Source organism: Trachemys scripta, chromosome 1, assembly GCF_013100865.1.
Source record: "Trachemys scripta elegans isolate TJP31775 chromosome 1, CAS_Tse_1.0, whole genome shotgun sequence".
Taxonomy (NCBI): Eukaryota; Metazoa; Chordata; order Testudines; family Emydidae; genus Trachemys; species Trachemys scripta.
Genome location: NC_048298.1, coordinates 209,793,025 through 209,817,227, shown reverse-complemented (window position 1 = coordinate 209,817,227; position 24,203 = coordinate 209,793,025). Strand labels below are relative to the sequence as shown.

At 44.7% G+C, this 24,203-nt stretch overlaps 1 protein-coding gene across 1 annotated transcript in view; it reads right to left on the bottom strand.

Moving 5' to 3' along the window:
- Nucleotides 1-24,203, bottom strand: part of SH3KBP1 (SH3 domain containing kinase binding protein 1) — a gene marked incomplete in the record, with an annotated part of 339,832 nt that overhangs the window by 209,241 nt on the left and 106,388 nt on the right. Inside the window, 1 exon segment of the mRNA XM_034755713.1 lies at nucleotides 12,267-12,387. Coding sequence (XP_034611604.1) covers nucleotides 12,267-12,387 — 121 coding nt within the window.

Sequence of the window (24,203 nt, the reverse complement as noted above, 5' to 3'; positions counted from 1 at the left end):
GTGTATCATTTACTACCAGCCACTCAAGTTCACCCATCTTAGTATTTGGACTTTTAGCATTTGTATAAAAGCACTTACATTTTGTCAATATTCAGTTGCTTGCCTTCAAATATTATATTGCAATGGCACTCTTACATTTGACTGTTCCTTCGCTAGCTCCTACCTGTACTTTACCAACTTCTTTCCTATCCTCTTTATTAGGATAGAGAGTTCTCCCTTTAAGAAATTTATCCCTAAGGGATGTCTCCACCCGAACCCCTGTGCAATTCCGCACCGGTCAGCTTTCTCCCAGCCCTTAGCTTGAAAAAAATCTACAACCTTTTAAATTTTACATGCCAGCAATCAAGTTCCATTTCGGTTTAGGTGTAGTCCATCCTTCCTGTATAGTCTCCTTCTTTCCCAAAAAGTGCCCCAGTTCTTAATAAACCAAAACCTTCCTGCCTACACCATTGTCTCATCCACGAACTGAGATTCTGCAGATTTGCCTGGAACATTTCAGAGAATGCTACCATCGAAGTCCTGGACTTTACTCTCTTATGCAGCAGCCTAAATTTGGCCTCCAGGACCGTTGTCCTACTTTTCTCTATCATTGGTAACTACATGTACCACAACCCCCAGCTTCTCCTCAGCACTGCACTTAAGTCTGTCTAGACATCTCATGAGATCTACAATCTTCGCACATGGCAGGCAATTTAGCATGTGGTTCTCTCTCTCTCTCATCACAAACCCAACTATCTGTATTTCTAATAATTGAATTACCCATTACTATTATCTGGATCTTTCTAGTAATTGGGTTCCCTCCCCTGGAGGGGTATCCTCAGTGTGAGAGGACACCATGACACCATGACATCGTATGGAAGGAAGGTCCCAACTATAGAACTGATTCCCTCTGCTCCAGCTTGATGTTCTCCTTCCCCAAGAATTTCATCTTCTTCTACAGCACAGAGGTTGTCAAACTGGGGGTGGTACCACTCTGTGACCCTCTGTGCCTCCCTTAGCTTCTCCAGTTCAGCCACTCTGGCCTCAAGAGCCCATCCTGTGTCTCTGAGGGGCATGAGCTTGTGGGTGTGACTTGTACCACATGCACACACACCACCTCCCCACAACACACGCTGCCTGCATTCTTTTACTTTTGTAGGGTTGTTTTTTGAGGGGATGGGGGTAGGTGGCGCAGGCTGTTAGCCTAAGTTTAGAGTATGCTTGTTAGGTCTATCAGGGCTTTTTTCCCTCCCCCCCCCCCGTCCCTTTCTTTTCTAGGGGGCTTCTCTGGCACCGTTCTAATAGTTAGGTTACAGTCCCACGACTTCCTCCCCCTGCAGCTGAACTGTCACTGCACCCAAACTCCCTTTACCTTGGTAGTTCAATCTGTCATAGGGCGCCCTCTGCTCCTGAGCTGTCCTGGAAGGAATGCCTCTCTCACTCCGTCGCTAGACTCCCCTGTTTGTTAGTTCCTCTGATATCTTACAGAGCCGACTTCTTAAACCCCTGTTCCCCTGAGATAGCCCCATCCTCTTGTCAAGGGATCCTAAAAGGGTTATGGATCAAGGAATAGCAAGCTAGAAGCTCATCAGTAAGCACTCAGCCTAGCCCAGTCTAGCCTCGCTGGCCAATTGGCTTAGCACACTGCCCCCAAAACAGACCATACTATAATCTTCAAGCAAGCAAGCACATAAACAAACTAACAGAAAGTCACCCCAAGCATCACTTAAGTCTCCTCTCCTTCCCCTGAAGAACTCCTCACAGAACTCCTGTTCACCGCTCCTGTTCACTAGCTTCCTGGTTCAAGCATTGGTGCTGTCACTGGTCTTGTTGAGAGATCCTCCCTATATTGCCCCACCAGATAATCACACTGGTAGTCCCGAGTCTGTCATGTCACCGCTCTACCTATGGGTTGTATGCAGTGTTGTTGAAGCCGTGTCGGTTCCAGGATATCAGAGACAAGGTGGGTGAGGGACAATATCTTTTATTGGACCAACTTCTGTTGGTGAGAGACACAAGCTTTGGAGCTTACACAGAGCTCTTCTTCTGGTGACCTGAAGTTGGTCCAATAAAAGATATTACCTTATCACACCGTATCTCTTTACCTGTGAGTGACAGACAAGTTACCCACCTTCCTCACAGTATTTCTGCTTGGGCATGTCACAGCCAGCACTTTTGCGTGACTCTTCCCACAGCCTAATTCCCTTTGCCCCTGTCCCCAGGCTCATTTCTGTTCTCGTGCTAGACTGTGTGCTGCAGCTGGTGGCTGCTCCTTCACTGTCCTCATGTCTACACTGCAATCACATGGTGGGATGGGACTGCAGCTGAATTAGCTTTAATCTAGCTAGAGTGGGTATCAAAGGCCAATGGCAGCACGGGAGTTCAGCATGGTCTAACCGCCTGAGTAAGTACCCAGGGTTCTTCCACATGGGCTTGTAAAGCCCACGCTGCCACAGATGCACTGCACTGGTACTTGCGATAGCTAGATTAAAGCTAGCTCAGCTGCAATCACACCCATGTGATTGGAGTGTAGAAATACCAAGTATCTGGCCAGTGCTGCCCTGTATGAAGAAGAGGGGCCGGCCTCCCATCAGATCAACCCAGCTCCTGAATTCCTGTTGCACAGCTCCCTCTTGTCCACCACCTGGCCACCTCCCTACCCTGAGGTCCCTTAATTAACCTGTTCTTACTAGCTCTCCTTTTAGTAGGGTTACCATACTTAACAAATAAAAAAAGAAGACCCTCCACAGGGTCCTGGCCCCGCCCATTTCCCACCCCCAGCCCCGCCCCAACTCCGCCCCTTCCCCGGCCCCTCCTCCCTCCCATGCGGAAAGGGCTGCCTGAGCAGTACCGGCTTCACGGTTTGCCGGGCAGCCCCCAAACCGTGCGCCCCCGGCCGGCGCTTCCCCAGCGCAGCTGGAGCCCGGGAGGGGAAGCGCCCAGCCAGGGGCGCAGGGTCTGGAGGCTGCCCGGCAAACTGTGAAGCCGGTAGCTCTTGGGCTTCGGGCAGCCCCCTTGCCTCCGGACCCTGCGCCCCCAGCCGGGCACTTCCCCTGCCGGGCTCTGGCGGCGCAGGGTCCGGAGGCACGGGGGCTGCCCGAAGCCGGTAGCGCTCGGGCAGCCCGGCTCTTAAACAGAGCCGAAGAGTCGGGGAGGAGCAGAGCCGCCGCAGGAGAGGAAGTGCCCATCCATATTTTTCCTGGACATGTTCGGCTTTTTGGCAATTCCCCCTGGACGGGGGTTTGATTGCCGAAAAGCCGGACATATCCGGGAAAAACCGGACGTATGGTAACCCTACTTTTAGTCCTTCCCCAGCAGCCAGAGCATTACTTCTTCCACCCCAGGCTTCCTGGCTGCTTTTGCTAGCTTTCCCCATGACCCTGCCTGGAGCTTTCACAATGCTCTCTGCCTTCCCTCTCATCTCCATGCACAGGGCTGTGGCAACCTCTTCTGGCCTACTGGCTCCTCCTCTTCTCTTTCCCTTGTCCCCTTTTCCTCCGTGCAACTGCTAAGCTGCTTATCTCACAGGTGATTGCTTTCAGGTCTGCTTCCTCTGCTCTGCATGGCTGTACAGCTGCCCCGAAACAGCATGCACTGTTGCTTTCATGCCTGCATGCACGGATGGCTTTCACTGTTCTGGCCTCCTGCCACAGCAGTTACAAAATACACCTGAATCCTCAGACAAAACTCAGTTTTCTGAAACCTGCTGCCAGTGCTAGACCACGCTTCTGATTCCAGGTATATCGGTGGGGTTGATCCAACCTGTTTGCTGGCTCTTCTACCAGATATCAGCTGTTAAGGGGATTGAGGTTGACCCACTGGCTTATTGGTGCAGGTCATCGACCTCTGCCTGTGTTTCTGCTCCCCCCTCCTCTTTCGATTCACAAATGGTCTTTCAGATCAATCTGGTTACCTGTAGTCATTATGAAGATTCTCTATAATTAAGGCTACGATTTAGTCACGGAGGTCATGGCAGTCACGGATTCTGTGACTTTACCAGACCTCCGTGACTTCTTCAGCTTCAGCTGTCAGCAGCTGGAGCCGTGGCAGGGGCTGGAGCCGGGGCTATGCGCCACACATAGCCCCACAGTGGGGGCTGCCGCCGGGGCCATGCGCCCCTGCCCTGCGGTGGGGGATGCAGCTGGGGCTGTGAGCCTCTGCCCCAGCTTGCACAGTTATTTTTAGTAAAAGTCACAGGCTCCATTAATTTTTGTTTGTTGCCCCGACCTGTCTGTGACTTTTACTAAAAATAATCGTGACAAAATCTTAGCCTTATCTATAATACAAGAAATCTCTCTCTCTCTTTCTTGATTTAATAATCCTGTAGTTTATTTTCCCTGAAGGAACACAGTAAAGTTTAAAAAATAAACTTGTCTGAAAATTGTTTACCTACTAAAGATCATAACAAAGAAATCAGACAAAAATGCAGTAACAGTTCTCGGGGTTTTTTGTTTTTGTTTTGTTTTTTCTGTTTTGCTTCCTTTATGCATTTGACAACACTTTGTATAGCCAGTTTCACTATTTCCTCTACACAGTCAGGTTTTTTTCCATTTCTGTTTCTGTGGGTTTTTCATATAATCAAATTGGAGAAAATTCATTTACAGGAGTATGAAAATGTAACTGTAGAACTACTCAAATTTTCAGGGCAATTCAGGGGCAATTAATCAGCTTTTTAAAGAAAAAAACTGACTAGACAAAGTTTACTTTCGTCCCTTTACTTTTTCTGCTTCTCCTGAGAGAGCCACTTTCTCTTCTGCAAAATAGCTGCCAAGTTCCTCTTAACTTTCCATTATAAGTGCTACACGAATTTGAAGTTGCTTCCTCAAAAGTTAACAGCTTTAAATGAACCTGCCCTGGTCTGCCCAAACTCTACAACATTTTAATGGATTTTTTTTTTAAAGAGAAAAAGCTAATAAAGTAGTTAAAGCAAGGGACATGAAATCAAGAGATTTGGGTCCTATTGCTTACTTTGACAGACTTTCAGCAGACCTTGGTCAAGTCACTTAATCTCTCCGTTTCACTTTCCACATATGTAAAAAATAAAGTTGCCACTGGTGTCCGTGAATAATTACCCCTGTGATATGACAGCGTATAATCATCTTTTGGAACCCTGACCTATGTCAAGTGTCTGGAGCCAGGAAATAAAAAATACTTACCATTATTCTGTGTGTCATTCCTTTATCACACTTAGCTACCCTATCGGTGTGCTGTGAAGCTAAATAAATTAGTGCCTTCAAGACTCTTGCATGGACACTATCACACCCAATGCAACAAGCAAAAAATGTTCAACAAAAACCAGAAGGCACAGCAGAGAGAGGTTTAATGGAAACCCTATCTAAATCTTCACTACAGTATCATTACCATAACATTATAGTACCAGTAGAAAGCAATGAGATTTCCATAAGATACATGGAACAGGGTATTTAAAAAGGATCTTCACTCATAACTGTACAATTTGGCAAAAACTACACATCTTTCCAGGCCCTGGGTATCGTGCCAATGAAAGGGCATACACAGAAGTGTGTCACAGGAGGAATGACTTTTTTGAAGATGATTGATAAAAACAAACAATGAAAATTTAAAGTAATACAAGGAACCAATAGGGCCTCATGTCAGTGCACAAGAGGAATAAATATTTGGGGTCACTCTTACTCAAGTCACTGTGCCTATGAATTACCAGAATCAGAACAATGAGAGTCTATATACCCAGTAGTTCTATCCTCCCCAGAATTATCTAGCTTACACATTATCGACAGTCAGCTAGTTTATATAATATCAAAAATAAGTTACAGGAGTGAAAACGCCCTCACCAAACACCATTAATTTAACTTTTTATTCTTTGTGTCTTCAATAGGTTTTAACCAGAGGAATCAAAATGTTTTGAGTTGTGTAAGAAAAATAATCATAATAAATGCACTGACAGGCTCATGCCATGTATGTCATACTTCAGCTGGAAGAATGTTTTTAAAGACTATATCAGTTTCTGAAAATAAGGTGTTTTAGTGGAAACGGTGACAGATCATACAACAGCACAAAATATGTGGCATTATAACAACTGTATTGGACACTGCTTCCAAACAGTCATCCTTCCATGATTTGAAGTTAATTATTATGTTTTGTTTAGAACAGTTTGGATTGTGTGTGTGTGTGTGTGTGTGTGTGTGTGTGTGTGTGTGTGTGTGTGTGTGTTCATAGTAAAAACATTCAAAAAGCAGATTCAAAATGCAACCAAGTTCTCCCTTGATCAAAACATACAATTATACGAGAACTAGGTAATACAGCATACTTTCAAGAAGAATTTTATGTTATGCTACCTAGGAGCATCAAGAGATTAACAACACAAAGGAACAAAAGCATTATCCACAATGCAATTCTACATTTCATTGTCTTGTGTTCTCAAAATGCTAGTCCACATGTCACTTCCTCTTATGTTTATTCCCATTTCGACTTCTAAATGTCATTCCTTTGAGGAGGAAAGCTCAATGACACTGATCTCAAATTCCTTCAGATCTATTAGGACAAATCTAAATAACCTCCTCCACCATATTACAGGATGGATTGACTCAAGTCAAACCACACAATGAACACCATAAGAACAATGCATCTCACATACAGCCAAAAGAGCTCATTTCATGTCATTAGCTATGTAATGCTACAGCAAAGCACCCATTTAAAAAAAATAACATACATTCTTAAAAACAAGTGCACCAGTGGGCTTTTTGAAGTAAATTTTAATGTGATAGGAATGTAACTGAAAAAAATAAATCTTAATTGGCAGAAGCACGAATGCTAGTTTAAAAAAAACACAAGGAGTCCGGTGGCACGTTAAAGACTAACAGATTTATTTGGACATAAGTTTTCATGGGTAAAAAACCCACTTCTTCAGATGCATGGAGTGAAAGTTACAGATGCAGGCATAAAGATACTGGCACATGCAGTGATGAGCAGCCAAAAACTTAAGAACCAGTTCCCTACCGGGTCTTCGGCGGCGGGCCCTTCACTCACTCTGCGTCTTCGGCGGTGAAGACCCAGAGCAAATGAAGGACCCGCCGCCGAAGTGCCGCAGAAGACTTGGAGCGCCGCCTGGTGAGTACAAGCCCCACGTGTTTTTTTATGTCATCCCTGCTGGGGCCCCGTCAAAACTGTTTGAATCAGGCCCCGCACTTCCTAAACCTGGCCCTGCACATCGGGGTTACAAAATTGTATCGGGGGCCAGGTAGGGAAGGCTGTGCCTCCCAAAACAGCCTGTCGTCCCCCCCATCTGACCCCCACCCATGTCCTGCCCCCAACTGACCCCCTCAGAACCCGCAACCCATCAACCCCCCCCCGTTCTTTGTCCCCTGACCACCCCCTCCCAAGACCCCACCCCCTAACTGCCTCCCCAGGACCCCACCCCCTACCCAACTCGCCCCGTTCCCTGTCCCCTAAGTGCCCTGACCCCATCCACCACCACCCTGACAGACCTCCAGAACTCCCATGCCTACCCAACCCTCCTGTTCCCCATCCCCTGACCGCCCCCTCCAACCGCTCCCTGCCCCTTATCCAACCCCTCCTCCCAACCCCGGCCCGGCCCCCTTACCATGCTGCTCAGGGCAGCGTGTATCAGTGTCGCGTGGCCCGCTGGAGCTCGCAGCCCCCACCCCTTACCGGCTCAAGGACTGGTCCAGAGCGCTGGCACCGGCGGCGTGGCACGCTAAGGCTCTGCGAGGGGGTGGAATGCGGGGAAGGGGCCCAAGGGAGCCTCCCCAGCCAGGAGCCCAGGCAGGCCCGACAGGACGGTCCCGCGGGCTGGTGTAACAACAACAAAACCTCCCTCTCCCAATTGCCCACCCCTTTAACAAGCGGTTCTAACCGGCTTCTAAATTTAACAAGCGGTTCGCGCGAACTGGTGCAACCGGCTCTAACTCACCACTGGACACATGAAGAGAAGGGAGTTATCTTACAAGTGGAGAATCAGTGTTAACAGGGCCAATTCAATCAGGGTGGATGTGGTGAGCCAGCCTCTCCCAGTACTTATTCAGGCCCAAATTAATGGTGTTAAATTTGCAAATGAATTGTAGCTCTGCAGTTTCTCTTTGAAGTCTGTTTCTGAAGTTTTTTTGTTGAAGTATGGCTACTTTTAAATCTGTTAAGATATTGCAGCAGGTGGACATTTGGAGTAAAATTCTCACTCTCAATCTAGACTGGGGTAGGCAACCTATGGCACGTGTGCCGAAGGCGGCACACGAGCTGATTTTCAGTGGCATTCACACTGCCCGGGTCCTGGCCACCGGTCCGGGGGGCTCTGCATTTTAATTTAATTTTAAATGAAGCTTCTTAAACATTTTAAAAACCTTATTTACTTTACATACAACAATAGTTTAGTTATATATTACAGACTTAGAGAAAGAGACAGTCTAAAAATGTTAAAATATATTACTGGTATGCGAAACCTTAAATTAGAGTAAATAAATGAAGACTCAGCACATCACTTCTGAAAGGCTGCCGACCCCTGATCTAGACCTTTATGCCAGATAAAAGGGCTGAAGCAGCATAAAGGGGTCCTAAAAGCTCCATATCCAGGCAGGAGAGGATTTACCTGGCACATACTCTGCAGACGGCAGTCTTAAGATTATTCAACTTTGAGCCTTCTCAAGCTCTAGGGTAGCATGTGCAACAGGGCCATGGCTGCAGCACATACAGCTTCAGAGGCAACGTGTAACTGTTGATAATTGGGGAGGGGGAGCACAATTTAAAGGTTCGGGGGTGGGGGCACGTAACTGTCCCATGCTTCGCCTCTAGATCGAGAACAGAGGTTTTCAAACTGTGGGGTATGCCCTCGGGGGGGTGCGGAGAAACATTTGGGGGGGGGGGACGGTGACCCCAGGTGGCTCGAGCCAGCAACGCCAGACAGCTGGCCCGAGCCAAAGCTGTTGCTAAATGGAAGGCAGAAATCTAGGAGGGGAACACATGACCCTGCGTTCGCGCCCCCCTCCCCCCCCCCAAAAAAAAAACAAACCACTGCCTCTGGCTGCAGTGGTTCCAGGCAGTGCTGTAGCTTTTAATATAGCTCAGGGCTCTTAATATATGCCAGGCAGTGCTGTGGCCCTTAATATATGCCACAACTTAGACAGGGGCCCAAAAATGTCTATGTTACACCAGGAGATGCTACAACCCTCAGAGCAGTCTGGGAAGGCACAGAGCTGACAAAGCCCCCTTAGCCCCATTCCCCATCCCCCAGTCACTGAGCTTAGAGTTCTGTACTGAGCCTCTCAGAGGGAAAACACAGAATCTCTCCTTCAGATCTTATCATTCTTTCACTACATGGCTTTAGACGTTATTCATCATTCTTGATGTTATTCATCATCTGCGGAGGTGCAGAAAATTTTGGACTCCATCACAGAACTTTTATCTAAAAGATTAAAGCAGTTCTGTGCATTAGGCCAATATTTAAATTCTGATCCTTTCAAGAGAACTTAAAAAAATAAAGTAGTTTCATATTTTTTTAAATAAATAAAAAAAGTTACAGTATTACTTGTAATTTAGGTGAAGAAATGTATTTACTTGCAGTATATGATCACGATGCTTCAACACCTTTATTCGGCAGGTACGACTCCTATTTTGCATATGTGAAAACTGAGGCACAGAGGCCTAAATTTTCAAAAGTGATTTGTGATTTTTGATGTCCAACTTGAGGCAAATTAAAGTGCGTTGAAGGCACTCAGCCTTGTTGGAAATCAATGCACATTACAGTGTTTAGAATTGGGCACCCAAAATCACTAATCATTTTCAAACTCTTAGCCCCACATTTTTCAGTAATTTGAACAAAGTCACATAGCATTTCTGTAGCTGACTTGAGAACAGATCCTATTACTCCTTATTTAGGAGCACCAAGCCCTAGATCATACTCCCTAAGTAGTGCAGAAAAGGAAATCCCTAGAATTATTAATTCACCCCTAAAGGATATACTTAAAGTTACACACAACATGTTTCCCTAAATTACTTCCATCAAACCAATCAGTTCTAGTACAGTGTCTCTGTGGGCTATCTATGGTAGCCAGAAGGAAACATATTAAAGCTATCAAGAATATTCAGTCAGAAAAGCAAAATGAAAAGAAAAAAAAAATCAGGACTGCAGCCCCTGCAACCAGGCCCTCTCATTCTTCTTGTTCTATTCAGTTGTGAGCCAAACAAATCGCTGGAGGTGATTTCCAACAAACAATCCTGTAACAAAATGGCTACCCCCTTTAAGCAGCTAAAGACAATTAGTAATATGGGCAGGCTATTATTGGGAGGCATTTGGCAAACCTGAAGCATTCCTAGATCACGACTGCAATCTGAAGGAGTTAGACAAGTGGCTCTCAACATTTCCAGACTACTGTACCCCATTCAGGAGTCTGATTTGTCTTGCATACCCCCAAGTTTCACTTCACTTAAAAACTACTTGCTTAGAAAAACAAACATAAAAATACAAAAGTGTCACAGCACCCTATTACTGAAAAACTGCTTACTTTCTCATTACTACCATATAATTATAAAATAAATCAATTGGAATACAAATATTGTACTTACATTTCACTGTATAATATATAGAGCAGTATAAACAAGTCATTGTATGAAATTTTAATTTGTACTGACTGCGCTAGTGCTTTTTATGTAGTCTGTTGTAAAACTAGGCAAGTATCTAGATGAGTTAATGTACCCCCCAGAAGACCTCTGCGTACCCACAGGGATATGCATACCCCTGATTGAGAACCACTGAGTTAGACTAACTGATTATTTAATTAAGCACAACCTTTACAAGAGGCACTTCATTGTTTCATTACAAAAAACACCCCCTCCATTACAATGCAGGGCTCTGAAGAAACCATAAGGTATAATACTGTAGCCAAAAAAAGAAAACTCTTTTTCATTTAGAAATGTATTTAAACTGCAACAGGGGGGCTTGCCTTTTAAGGGCTACAGGCCGGTGGCAGCATAGGGCAGCGCTTAAAAACATCCCTGGCACCTAGTTGCTCAAAGACAAAATAAATTAAACCAGTAAAAAATGCCTGTAATATCTATCTATATATATAGTGCCACACCGCCAAGACCTGAAGAAGAACTCTGTGTAAGCTCAAAAGCTTGTCCCTTTCACCAACAGAAGTTGGTCCAATATAAGATATTACCTCACCCACCTTTTCTCTCTAATAAAATATTTCCGTTCTTTCCCCATCCCAAATCAATTTAACCCTCCCACATCCCTCCCCGTGTATCTCTTAGTGAACTCTTCTTCACATTTGCATGTTGCAGCAACTGTCTGCTTAGCCTCCCTCCCTCTAACAAGATTCTCTTGGTAAACTGCTGCACAGAGAAAGAGGAGATTGGCAGTGGCAGCAACATTCTCTTGGCTACATCTGAGCTGTCTCCACCCAGTTCCTCCTCTACACCCTCAACTTTGTAGTGAAACAGTGAGAGCATGAGTTAGAAGAGCTGAGAGAAAAAACTGTTGCATAGTGGACAAGGACACTGTCTGTCCAGGAGCAGAGGGGATAGCTGTGGGAAGGAGGCAACATTTGAAAAATTCACCAGCCTTCTGCTATACAGAGTTGGATATAAAAGTGGGACACCACTACCCTGTTAAGAAGCCCTGTTGCCATCCCCAGATGTTGGGAGAAGGAGGAGGATGCTATCCTTCACACCATTTGAAAGCTACATCTTTCATAGGCAGTGTTTCATTAATTTGAAGCTATATCCTTCTAGCTACTGGAAGAGAGAAAACAACTTTCTATTTCTTCTCTTTCCAACAAAGCTTCTGGGATGCTGGAGTGGGGGGAGAGTTCTACCCATCTCCTAGCATCATTTTTAGTATCCTTTAAAAAAAAAAAAAAAAAAAAAATCACACTGTCACAAAGCAACTTCTGTTTGGGAAAGAAGGGGGGAGGGGGAGATACATTCAGGACTGAAGTTTGCTAACAGCATTGCACAGGAGCACTATATATGCTTCTAGCTGTCAGTTTGATAAGCTTCAGTAATCCACCCATGTAGCTTTTCTTAATTAAAATAAATCTAGACAAGATCTCTTTAGAAGGAAAGAAGCTGTGCTTTTGTAAATGTAAATGAAAATGGAAATTGACATACTGAATACATCTGTATGCCAATCAAGGAAAGTTTTTTGTTATCTTCCCAAAATTATTGGTAGCCTTTCACAACTGTATGCGTGCTGTGCTTTAACATTATAAACAATGAAAGCTTACATTCCATTCTTTCAATTTTTTGTGAACAAAGCACATCAGTTTAACCAAAGTCTATAATTTGATATACTGTACCTTTTCTGGTGGTTCTAATGGTCTCAGAAAACAGTAAAGGGCTTCCATTGGAAACTTCATCTATAGGCTTCTCTGGTGGTTTGTTGGCAATACTTTCTTTCTTCATGTCCTTCTTTATTTCCTGTATGGGAGGAAAAAGGAAAGACAGCTTACAAGATGTCTTACAGGATACTCTTACGTCTCAAGTGTCCAGTACTGGAAAAAGTCATAGATGTGAACTGTGATAAGTTCCAAAGTCTCAAAGTCTGACAGCTAGACTCACCCATGTGTTTTTATATTTCACAATAATTTGGGTTATTCTTACTCTTCTCTGCAGAAAGCAGAGTGTTACACTCTTACCATTGTACAGTTATGGTAGTTACAGGTTATTGCCACTCCAGTACATGGAACAATTGGACAAATTTTTGAACCGGCACCTATCATATTTAATGGCTTCCAAACACTTTTGTTTAAATTAAGTTAATTTAAAAAAAATCACCCAGTGGGCAACTCAAGATTGTGTCAGATAAAATCTTTAAACTGCCTCTCCCTTCTCACAATAAGAATAATATTTCAATTCAAACTGCTGTAGTATATACCCAGTGTGTGTACAGCCACAACGTAATAAATAATATTTCTTCCCCAACTCCTAGACATATTTATAAGTGAAAATGCCACAATGAAAACCAAGCAATATTCAGGCTAATAGATTATCAAAATTTTCCCCAATCAGTGTTTTAAAAGGGTCAATCTCACCAATTTAATCACATTTTTGTCTGTAAAAGGTCTGCCTTCTATTTTACCAGCAACACCTAAAATTACTATAGCTGAACGATTACAGAAAAATATTTTTCACCATTGTTCTAACATGAATACTTGTGCATTTGACAACGTAGCACAGAGTCAGCTACATGGTTACCCTTGTAAAGGCAGTTAAGTCAGTTTGTCGTGTTGTTTCTGTAGACATTTCAACACAGCAACAGGGGGATATGAAAACATTTTTTTTAAATAGGAAAATCTGACTAGCACTATAAATATTGTAAGGGGCACCCAGGGCAGCTACTACAGATAAAAGGTAGTCAGTTGCAAAATATGTTAAGGAGATTGTCTCTTTGGCAGTGGACAGGGGAAAAAACAGTGGACTGAACTTTCATCATAGCAATACTGCTCTCTCCCTGATCACTGAGCCAAAGGGAAAGGGTTTCCCAATAGTTCACAGTTAATTCTCATTAAACAAATATTTACAGAACACATGCAGGAGCACCATTCCACAAACCTTTCATGCAGACCTTAAAATACAACGTACTCAGTTCTTATTTGGCCTCATCACTGTAATATCTGAACACCACATAATCTTTAACAATCTTCACAACATCCCTCTGAAGTCACACAGGAAGTCTGTAATAGAGTAGAAAATTGAACCTGGGTCTCCAAAGTTCCAGGCTAGAGCCCCCCGTTCTGACTCACTTATCTTTAACTTTTTTGTTCTAAATTCTAACAAACATCTAAACTTACATTTTATTTCTACAATTTCCAGTGTGTGTACAGCCACAACGTCTCAGCAGTAATATTGTGAATCCTCTTGATATTTTTCTAAAGGTTTTTATTAAATGTAGCCACCCAAACAGTACTACTTAAAAAGGCATTGTATTATCATTATTTGTTTGAACCTGAGCTGTCTGCCACTTCTCCAAAATGCATGCACGTAGGATGCAATTAATGCACAGATGTCAGAAAGTGGAAGTTGTATAATGCTGCACCTTTAAGGACTGAACATGTCTGCGATTGTGCATGAGCTTCCCAAGCAGTGCATAGCATCATATCCCTATGCTTAGTATGCATGATCCAGAAAGTATACTCCAAAAATGATGCATGCATTTAAAAAGGTAACAATACTTTTTAAAAATAGACTGGTCCAGTACATGGATTGTTACAAGAGTATATTTTTAAAATCTTAAAATGGAAGGCAAGAATAAACTTGTTCATTCTAAGTCTGGAGTTCCCAAGCTCAGTTTGCAACTCTAAGTGACAGACTGTTTGCCAGAATATCAAACGGATACTGACAATTTAAGTGGAAGGAGCTAGTATGTCAAAACATTAGTCTTCTTCAAGCATGACCTCAGAGGTCCTGCCTTATTGCCAGAGGTAGTTTCCTATGCACATTGCCAAGTGGATTTTTCAAAACCTCATGTCAATATGAAACTCAATGTTCAGCTAACAAGAATCAGAAAATTAACTTCTACAGTTACCAGTGGCAAATAGGACACTTTTTCCTTGTTGAATATGGAGCATGGGAAAGTAATAAGCCAGCAATTTCTGCAGAATATGATTTTCAATACAAAAAATTACATTCACAGCTCAAAAAAAGGAAGACTTCTGATGTGAACGAGTGAAGTGCAGCCTTCTAGAGTCTGTAGAGACAACTCTAGTGCTTCTGCTCCAGTTTATAGCTTTCCCAAAAAGCACCACTGTTCAATTTACAAAACACAGGAAGCTGGCGGAAAGAGTGTGCCACAAGCTGGATTTTTAAAGGGAATTGGGCTCTACCTCACCAGTGAGGGATTAGCTATCTATCCCTCAAACGCATACCCAACTGATCTTGATGGGCTGGGCCAACTATCAGATCCAGGTGGGAAGGCGTTAGGAGCTTTCCATAAAAGGCTGGGGAGGCAACAAACTTATCAAACGTCTCCTAGCCAGGGGCTGACAAAGATGCAGCCCCATCCCACTTTCGGAGATCAAGGATGGCGGCATTCTCATGCCCATCACCTGTAGGTTGGAGTGGGGGCTCTCACCAGCATCTCCCCCGGACCTCATGGGTAGAGCTCTTCTCCCCTTCATTGTTCATACACCTCTACCCCGCTATAACGCGGTCGTGGGAAGCCAAAAATCCCTACCACGTTATAGCTGAAACCCCTTTGCTGCGGAAACCCCTTTCCGCAGCAGCCGGAGCTCCAGACCCTTTAAAGCGCCGCTGGAGCCCCGCTGCTATCGTGCTATACGCGAACCCATGTTATATCGGGTCACGTTATAGCGGGGTAGAGGTGTATTAGCCTTTGTCTAATACTCCGCCCCATCCCACTCCACTATCTGTAGATTTTAATAGCTACCACCCCACAGCTAATTAAGATTGGGGGGGGGGTTGTCTCTCCCCCAAACTCCTACTGATGTGAGGGGGCACCAAATTCTGACTTATGCAGGGTCCTGTACCACAAGAGCTGGTCTTGATTAACCATGTTAGGGCAAGCCACAGCTGGCTCTGAATCCTTGAATGCTTGTGAAGCTCTCCAAGAGACAACAGATATCATAGCTGATAGGGCGTCTTCATAAAGTTTTATTGAGTCAAACTAATGAAAAAGGGACTATGGAAAAGATGAATGGCATTCTCATACACTATACATATTTTTTTTTTAAATTGTTTTCTTGGCATCACATGAATAAAAATGGCATTTTCATGTCTCATACCAATAATATATTCACTACCTCTCGAGTCTGTGATTCACTCCAGCAAAGATGTCCAGAACATAAGAGAAAGAAGTCTCTTATTCTGAAAGTTGAATGCTTCCAGATTACATCTATTTCAGACACTTTCCAGAAGAAAATCATTCTCCAGCTTCCTAGAGCAAATCTTTCACTAACCCTCCAAAGAGGCTTTTCCCTTATCAATTACCATACCAACCTGCCAGCTTGCACTCCAAATTTCATCAGACTAGTGATCCTTCTTGCTGTCTGGCAATCTGCTTTATGGTCTTGAGTGCCTTAAGATAACCCTTGAATTTCCCCCCCTAAGGCCCTGATCTTGAGAAACTGATGCAGATGCTTAACCTTTAAGCACATGAGCAATGCTACTGAACTCAACGTTATGCACATAAATCTGCAGAATTGAGGCCACAGTTTGCAACCTCACCTCTCTGGTTCCTGGTAGTTGTACTAACTGTCCAGTCTCTCTATTTCTGTCAAATCCATCTTGAATGGTCAACACCGGCCATACCAGATCTAACCTTACAGACCTTGGTGTAATTAAATGTTTCTTAATTCCTCCCCTAACTACAGTGTATCAGCTCACTCTTTCTTTCACGCTATTCTTTTTCATTAACCTACACAAGAGCCCCACACTGGCTTTCTAGTTTGCTTTCTCTCCTCCTCACCTCACTGGACTTGGTTCAGCATCCCATGTTACTTCTGCTCCTCAAGCCTTTTTTACATACTATATACAAACAATAACATGAAATTAGAGTCCCAATCCTGCTTGGATGGAGTTGCAGATTAACCAGAGACTGAATATAGAAAATGTAGGAAAATCTCTACAATGGAACTGGAAAATAGTGAAGGTCCAAGCCAATTCCTTTTAAAAACTTACCAAAAAGGCCTTAAAGGACCCAAAATTTAGAAATACACTGGGGTGAGATTCTCTGCTGCACATCTAAGAAACTCAGCACAGAACATGCAGCCTAGGAGGAGGGGTGGCTATGGTGACTTTGAGCCACCTATGCACCCTCTTTATCCTGGGCTGCTCCATCCAGGGGTTGGATCAGTTCTTGGCATAACAGACAGACCTAAGGGCCTTTGTAAATTACGACAGCCTTACTGGGCTACATTGCTTCCCGAAATCTATGCAGCACTTCTGCTCCACCCCTAACATGGTGCTTCTTCGTTCTTCCCTCTGTCCTGTCCCCTCCGTTAGGGCTTATGGGAGTCCTCAGAGAGCAGCCTTACAGTTGTCCTCCACAATGTCAACTTTAAGGGAATTCTCCTCCTGCTGGAACCAGGGTTGTAGGACCTCCTGTATGCCGCTCCAGCCCTTTTACCTGGTGTAAGAGGGCTGGAGTGGGGATGAGACTCTTACCCTAGGACTTGGCAGTCTGTCTCAAATAACTGCATTGATGCTTGAGATAAAATAATGCAGACAGAGGCATCAAACTCTGGCCAAGAAGTTCTAGTTTGCATGGTTATCATAGTCTACTCTGGCTCATAATGAAGAGTGAATTGAAAATGGCTGTCCTGGATCATTGAGCTATGAGACAATTGCAACTGTTTCAAAAGCCAGGAACTAGCTACACCACTGCTCAAACAATAACATTTAGAATCATATCTGTACACCACACGCTCATCCCAGAGATCACTCTTCAGCATAGGCATGGAGCACAAGCCTGTGCATGAGAGGGAATGGCAGGTCTGGGAAGCAATCTTCAGTTTTTAAAACAGTAAACCCCACTTTTAACATATCTTTCCTAGTGGAATGTAAGGGGACATTTCTGGCATTCTAGCTATCTTAAGTTTATACTGGTGCCCACCACTGTGTCTAGAGAAGAGGTTTTCAAAGGCAGCAAGGAGAGTTAGACACGACCTCTCAATGAAAGTCAATGACAGCCAGGTGCCTAATTCCCTTGCTGTCTTTGAAGAGCTCCCTGTGTGAACCTTGTAAACTTCAGGAACGGAAGAGTTTAAGATGTGGGAGGCAAAGAAACCAAGAAATCCATTGTAATCCAGAAAGTACGGTTTCTTGAGGAAGGACCCTTCACAGTGAGGTTTTCTTGTGGGAGGTGGAAGAGCTGGAAAAGACCAGATACTTTACCATATTATAACTTCAAAATACTGGACCATACATTAAATGTTAGCATGCAGACCTGGTCCATCATGCGTAGTAACACCCCACAGGAGTTCAGCGAGCCTATTCCAAGAGAACCAATTTCTCCTGACTGGGTCTCTTGCACTGGCCTCCCTAGTACCATTTTCAACATGGCAACTTGCCCTTTCCATACTATCCCGGGTCTACACCAGCATCCAGGCCGACACAGTACTGCCCATCAAACTGTCCGTCGGCAGGACTGGGGAAGATGAGTAGATGCCACTGAGCTGCATTTGTGGAGTCCTGAACTTTTTTCAAAAGTGCACACCCCACTCACACTTTTGCAAGGACCCCATTCTGACCCCAGATGATGAGGAAAAGCCATGCTGAGAGAACTAATATGCACAGAATGTAAAACTCCAAAAGGAGAGGCTTCAAACTCATAGCCCTTGTGTAGAAAGGACAGCACTTGTTCCTTTAAGCTATTATGTAAGTCAAGGGTAGGCAACCTTTCAGAAGTGGTGTGCCGAGTCTTTCTTTATTCACTTTAAAGTAAGGTTTCGTGTGCTGGTAATACATTTTAACTTTTTTTTAGAAGGGGTCTCTCTCTAAGTGTATATTATATAACTAAACTATTGTTGTATGTAAAGTAAACAAGGTTTTCAAAATGTTTAAGAAGCTTCACTTAAAATTAAATTAAAATGCTGATCTTACGCCAACAGCCTGCTCAGCCCACTGCGTGGGGGGTTCAGGGCAGAGGGCTGGGTGTTGGGGGGGTTCAGGGCAGAGGGCTGGGTGTGTGGAGGTGAGGGCACAAGGCTGGGTGTGGGGGGGGGTCAGGGCAGGGGGTTGGGGGGGACTTGAGGTCAGGGCAGAGGGCTGGGGTGTGTGGACGTGCAGGGCACAAGGCTGGGTGTGGAGGGGTTCAGGGCAGAAGCCTGGGTGTGGGGGGGGACTCGAGGTCAGGGCAGAGGGCTGGGGGGTGTGGAGGTGCAGGGCAGAAGGATGGGGCTGTGGGGGTGCAGGGCAGAAGGCTGGGGTGCTCAGCTCGTGGGGGTGCTCCCAGCCCCCTGCCCTGAGCGGCTCATGGCAGGGGGCTGGGAGGGATATGACCTGTTCCACCCCCTTCCCCTAGGCCCGTCTCTACCTCTCTCTGCCTGGTCTAAGGAGCAGCGAGCACGCTGCTGCTCGGCTCTGCTCCTCTGGGAGGAGGAGGGGCCGTAAAGCACCATGTTGTGGGAAGAAGCGGGGGAGGGGGGAAGCTTGGCTGCCGCAAGACCAAGCTTCTGCCTCCTGCTCCCGCAGGGGAGAGCAGTGGGCGGGGGGGCTGAGTGGGATGGGGGGCTGGGACCCTCCTCCTCCTCTCAGTGGGCAGCAGCGTGCCACTCAGAATCGGCTCGCGTGCCATATTTGGCACGCGTGCCGTAGGTTGCCGACCCCTGATGTAAGTACATTACTCAACGAGTGTCCATCACCAAGGAGTTTCTGAAGAAATGAAAGCTCAGATGTCAGTTGTCTGTAAGTAGAGGTGCAAAAGCTTTCAGAGTGCAATAGCTTTTGTAATATTTCTAAACCAGTCGTTGGTACCACTCAATAGCTGATCACAAGGGCAGTCCATGCTATACGTTTCATAAGTGTCAGAGTGTTACAAATTTTTTGGGGCAGAGCTAGGAAAATATCTAAAATCTGAAAATGTCATGAGCAGCTCATTTTAGTGGGGCTGTATCTTAGGATCCCTTTAACCAAATGACTCCAAATTTCCACCAAAAACTCTAACTCAGACCCCACTGGGACATAATTTTCAAGACAAACTCCCTATGCATATAGAATTTAGAGCAATTTGAACATTAGAAACAGTCCGTACTGGTGGGCAGCTTTATCTAAGGCAGTGGTTCTCAAACTTCCTTGCACCACAACCCTCTTTTGACACCAAAATTACTACATGACCCCAGGAGGGGGGACCGAAGCCTGAGCCCGCCCAAGCCCCATCACCCCGGGTGGGGGTGGGGGGACAAAGCCCAAGGGCTTCAGCCCCAGGCAGTGGGCCCTCAGCCATCGGCCCTGCATGGTGGGGCTCAGGCTTCAGCCCCAGGCCTCAGCAAGTCTAAGCCCAGCCCTGGTGACCCCATTAGAACAGGGTCACGACCCACTTTGGGGTCCCAACCCACAGTTTGAGAACCTCTGATCTAAGGAACATGTGAACCAAATGACCCAAACTAGCATCACAAAACTCTGCCCGAGGCACCGAGGAGGCACAGCACTTTTCAAAACAATCTGGCGTATGCGTGTGGGGTTTAGAGCACTTGAACTATCAGCTCTTAAATCAGCAGCTTAATCTCAGGGCAAAACCTCCAAAAGAAGCCCCGTTAGAATGTCAGCAGGGAGTAATGTCCACAACACGCATTCTCAGCAAGCTGTGGAGAGCAGGACTCATACTCACAGGACCTGGGCACTGCTTGAGTTCAATGACCTCACCATATTACCTCGAGTCACCCGGTTACTCTGATGTCAGGCTGCCTGCAAACACCCTGGCTTACAACAAAGTTCCAGTCAAACTGAGCATGTACAAATGACTTTCTCTGGTGCATCAGTTTGGCTCAAGTCACACCGGAGATTCATTTTTATCCTAAATAACTTTTAAAATATTGCTTCCCCAAAGAGGCAGTGGATTCAGGATAAAAACTTAGAGGGTGATATTGGTATGGGACAAATAAGAGCCATAGTCTGAACTGCAGGTGTGTGCTAAAACAATTAGACGAATGATAACGTTTTGATGACAACTTTAAGGGGTCTGTAGCTAAGAAATCCCTTGCCTGAATGACTCCCAAATTTGAATCCTTAATCCTATCCCAGACCTCCATGAGTCAAAGCAATTTTCAAGACACCACCAGTAAGCCTGTGGATTTTAGAACACTGAGAAATTGGCTGTTAAACAGCAAGTTAATCTCCACCTTCATTATAGTGGGTTACCACTCCCATAGGGTAACTATATTTCCCAAAGGGAAAATGGGACACCACGCAGGGCTGGCCTGAGGCCCCCTCTATGCGGGGCTGGCCCCAGCTGCTCATCTGAGGCCCTCAACATGGGGCTGACCCCAGCTGCTCGCCTGAGCGTCCCTCCTCCCTCCACCCCGCTCCCCCGACTGTCACTGGTCACTCAAACCCTGCCGGTCCCCTGCTTGAGGCTGTTGCTGGTCACTGGAACCCTGCCGGCCCCCCCCACACTGGAACCCTTCTCTCCCCACCCCCCACAACCCAGCTTACCCCCTGCACAGGGCTGGCACCTCTGCTCATCCCCTGCACGTTCCTCTGCACCGCACCCAACTTTTTTGACAAAAGTGGACATTTGTCCCATTTGCTCTTGCCAACTTGATGAGTTGGCAAGAGCAAATGCGACAAATGCCCTCTTTTTCCAAAAAAGTCAGGACAGCTGGGACAGAGCTTAAAAAAGGGACTGTCCTGGCCAAAACAGGCTGTATGGTCACCCTACCCATATAATAAAACAAAAGTTAGTATATAAAGCTTCAAGACTATCCTATTTGACAGGTGTGTCAACATGTAAGAGGATTTAAGCAAAAAACAAACAAACCCCTTCTTGAATGCAATCTTTCATCTTTTCTTAATCTTTCAAGAATTATTAATTACAGTAGAACCTCAGAGTTACAAACACCTGGGGAATGGAGGTTGTTCATAACTCTGAACAAAACGTTATGGTTGTTCTTTCAAAAGTTTACAGCTGAACACTGAATTAATACAGCTTTGAAACTTTACTATGCAAAAGACAAATGCTGCTTTTAATCATCTTAATTTAAATGAAACAAACACAGAAACAGTTTTCTTACCTCATCAAATCTTTTTTCCCCCCCCAAACTTTCCCGTTTTCTTAGTAGTTTATGTTTAACACGGTACTGTATTTGCTTTTTTTTTTGGGGTCTCTTGCTGACAGATTGCATACTTCCGGTTCCAAATGAGGTATGTGGTTGACTGGTCAGTTCGTAACTGTGGTGTTCCTAACTCTGAGGTTCTACTGTATACTGATAACATTTATACAGTCTGCATATAATTAGCAAATTCTGCAAGTGATATTAAATAGTGGGGTTGCTAATTTGCAAAGAAAAAAAAGCCTTTGGCAAACCTAATTTTTTTTCTATTTGTATTTTTATATATATATATATATATATGTGGCTTTGCTTTCAGAATCTGCTCATTCACTGTCCTTGAAGGCAACACTCTAACTACTGTGTCTGCATATAGTCCCCTCTATCAAAATATTTCCTCCAATGCAGAGGAAGTGCTCAAATCAGTTCTGTCACCATAGTTACAGCTAATACTAGTCGAGGGGAAAGAAGTACATCACCACCAAGACCTTGAGAAAATCTGCTCAGAGGTATTAGAAACAAAATCCGAAAGTCACCCCAGCGGTATTATTATTTTTTTTTTAATTACATGTTTAAAAAGTCTAGCACTAATGGGCGAGGGGACTCAGTACTATTTTTGTAATTACTCATAAACTAATAAAGTGAAGTAGTATTACCATTCTACCCTCACTAAAGGGAACTTTTGCCATTTTTATTAAATGAACATTTCAAGAATTTACTCAACTGATTCTTCCAACAATGCATTTACAAACCTCACTGTGTAAATGGACTAAAAACAATTGAGTAAATTGCTGCAAGGTTTCCACAGCAACCATTGCAACACAAAAAGCTGTTCTGTGCTAATTTGAAGATGAAAGGTTCCAGACAGTAGGTCATTTTCATTTCTAAAAGCTGTAGGAAGCTATGCAAATGTATGTGCAAATTATTGTCACAGACCAAGGTAATTTATCCAAGGCTTGAAAAAGGAAAACTGATGCTTTATATTCTGTGAGGAAGGGAGTTAATCAAATTAGTCTATATGTAGTCACAAAGCTTTTGAAAACAAACAAACAAAAAACACCAAACAGTAAAAAACAGAGGCAACTTAAGAAGTAATGAGACATTTTACAACTCAAAAACCTACTGCCTGCCTGTACATTGCTTGAAGCCAAATATGGTAATAGTAATAAGAATACAGAATCAGAAGCCTAGAGGGATGGCATGCAACACATTCTAATTATCAGAATAGGATAATAGAAACATCTTAACCCCTCTGATATGAAGAATGTAACTACGAGGCTTCTACAACGCTTCTGGTGTCTCTCATACTCCTAAACCTATAGTGTATATTTTAAGAGAGATAACTTTTATCATTATTTCCTCCAACTGTTGTCTACAATTTAAAACAAAGCATGATTTAAAACATCTTTTTTACATCAAGCCTCACAGTATTTCTGCTGCAAGTCTCTTGTACTAGTCAACATCAACACCCCTGTCAACTGAAGACCAGCTTTGGCACCAATGAGAACGTTAACCAGTTAGAAAGATGATGGCTGCATTTAAAAGGGACATGCAAGGCTCAAGGGCAAGGATATAAAGGTGAAGTAAAGCAGGGATATACAGAAACCCATTAGCCTCTGCTGTCCACTCTCCACAAAATCATTCAAGATTAACTGGATTTTGTTTCTCCTTTATTATGTGTTGGGATTATTATGATGTATGGTATTATCACAACACTAATTTAACCATAAATTCCTTTATTAAATCCAAAGGGCAACTGGTATTTATACAATTGCTCTAAACACCCCTAAAAAGCCTAAATAATATGCAATTTACTACATACAAAGAGTAACAAAACATTTATCAGCATTTCATCAAGATACTTACAAATGGGTCAAACCCATGGGTGCTTAGAACAATATTGGTCAGCTCCAACTCGGTCAGGCAGGTATTAGCAATAAATAAGGCTACGTTTTAGTCACAGGTATTTTTAGTAAAAGTCACAGGCAGTAAACCAAAATTCACGGCCCATGACCTGTCCACGACTTGTACTGTATACCCCTGACTAAAACTCGGGGGTGACTGCCTGGGGACGCCACAGGTGCTTGGGAAGGGGGCAGGCGGTACGTGGCCCAGGACCCCTGCTGCTACTGGAGGGGCATGAGCAGGGCCGGCAGGCTCCCTACCTGGCTCCATGCCTCCCCTTCCCCCCACAGCAGCAGCAGAGTTTGGGTGTGGGAGGGGGCAGGGGTTGGGGCATGGGACAGGGTGAGGTGGGCGCTGGGCGGCGCTTACCTGGGGGACTCCCCAGAAGTCACGACATCCCCCTCGCTCAGCTCCTAGGGGGAGGAGTGGCCAGACAGCTCTGCGGGCTGCCTCCACCCAGAGCGCTGGCTTCGCAGCTCCCATTGGCTGGGAACCATGACAAATGGGAGCTGCAGGGGCAGTGCCTGCAAGCGGAGGCAGCACGCAAAACTGCCTGGTCATGCCTCTGCCTAGGAGCTGAGTGAGGGGGACGTCGCCGCTTCCGGG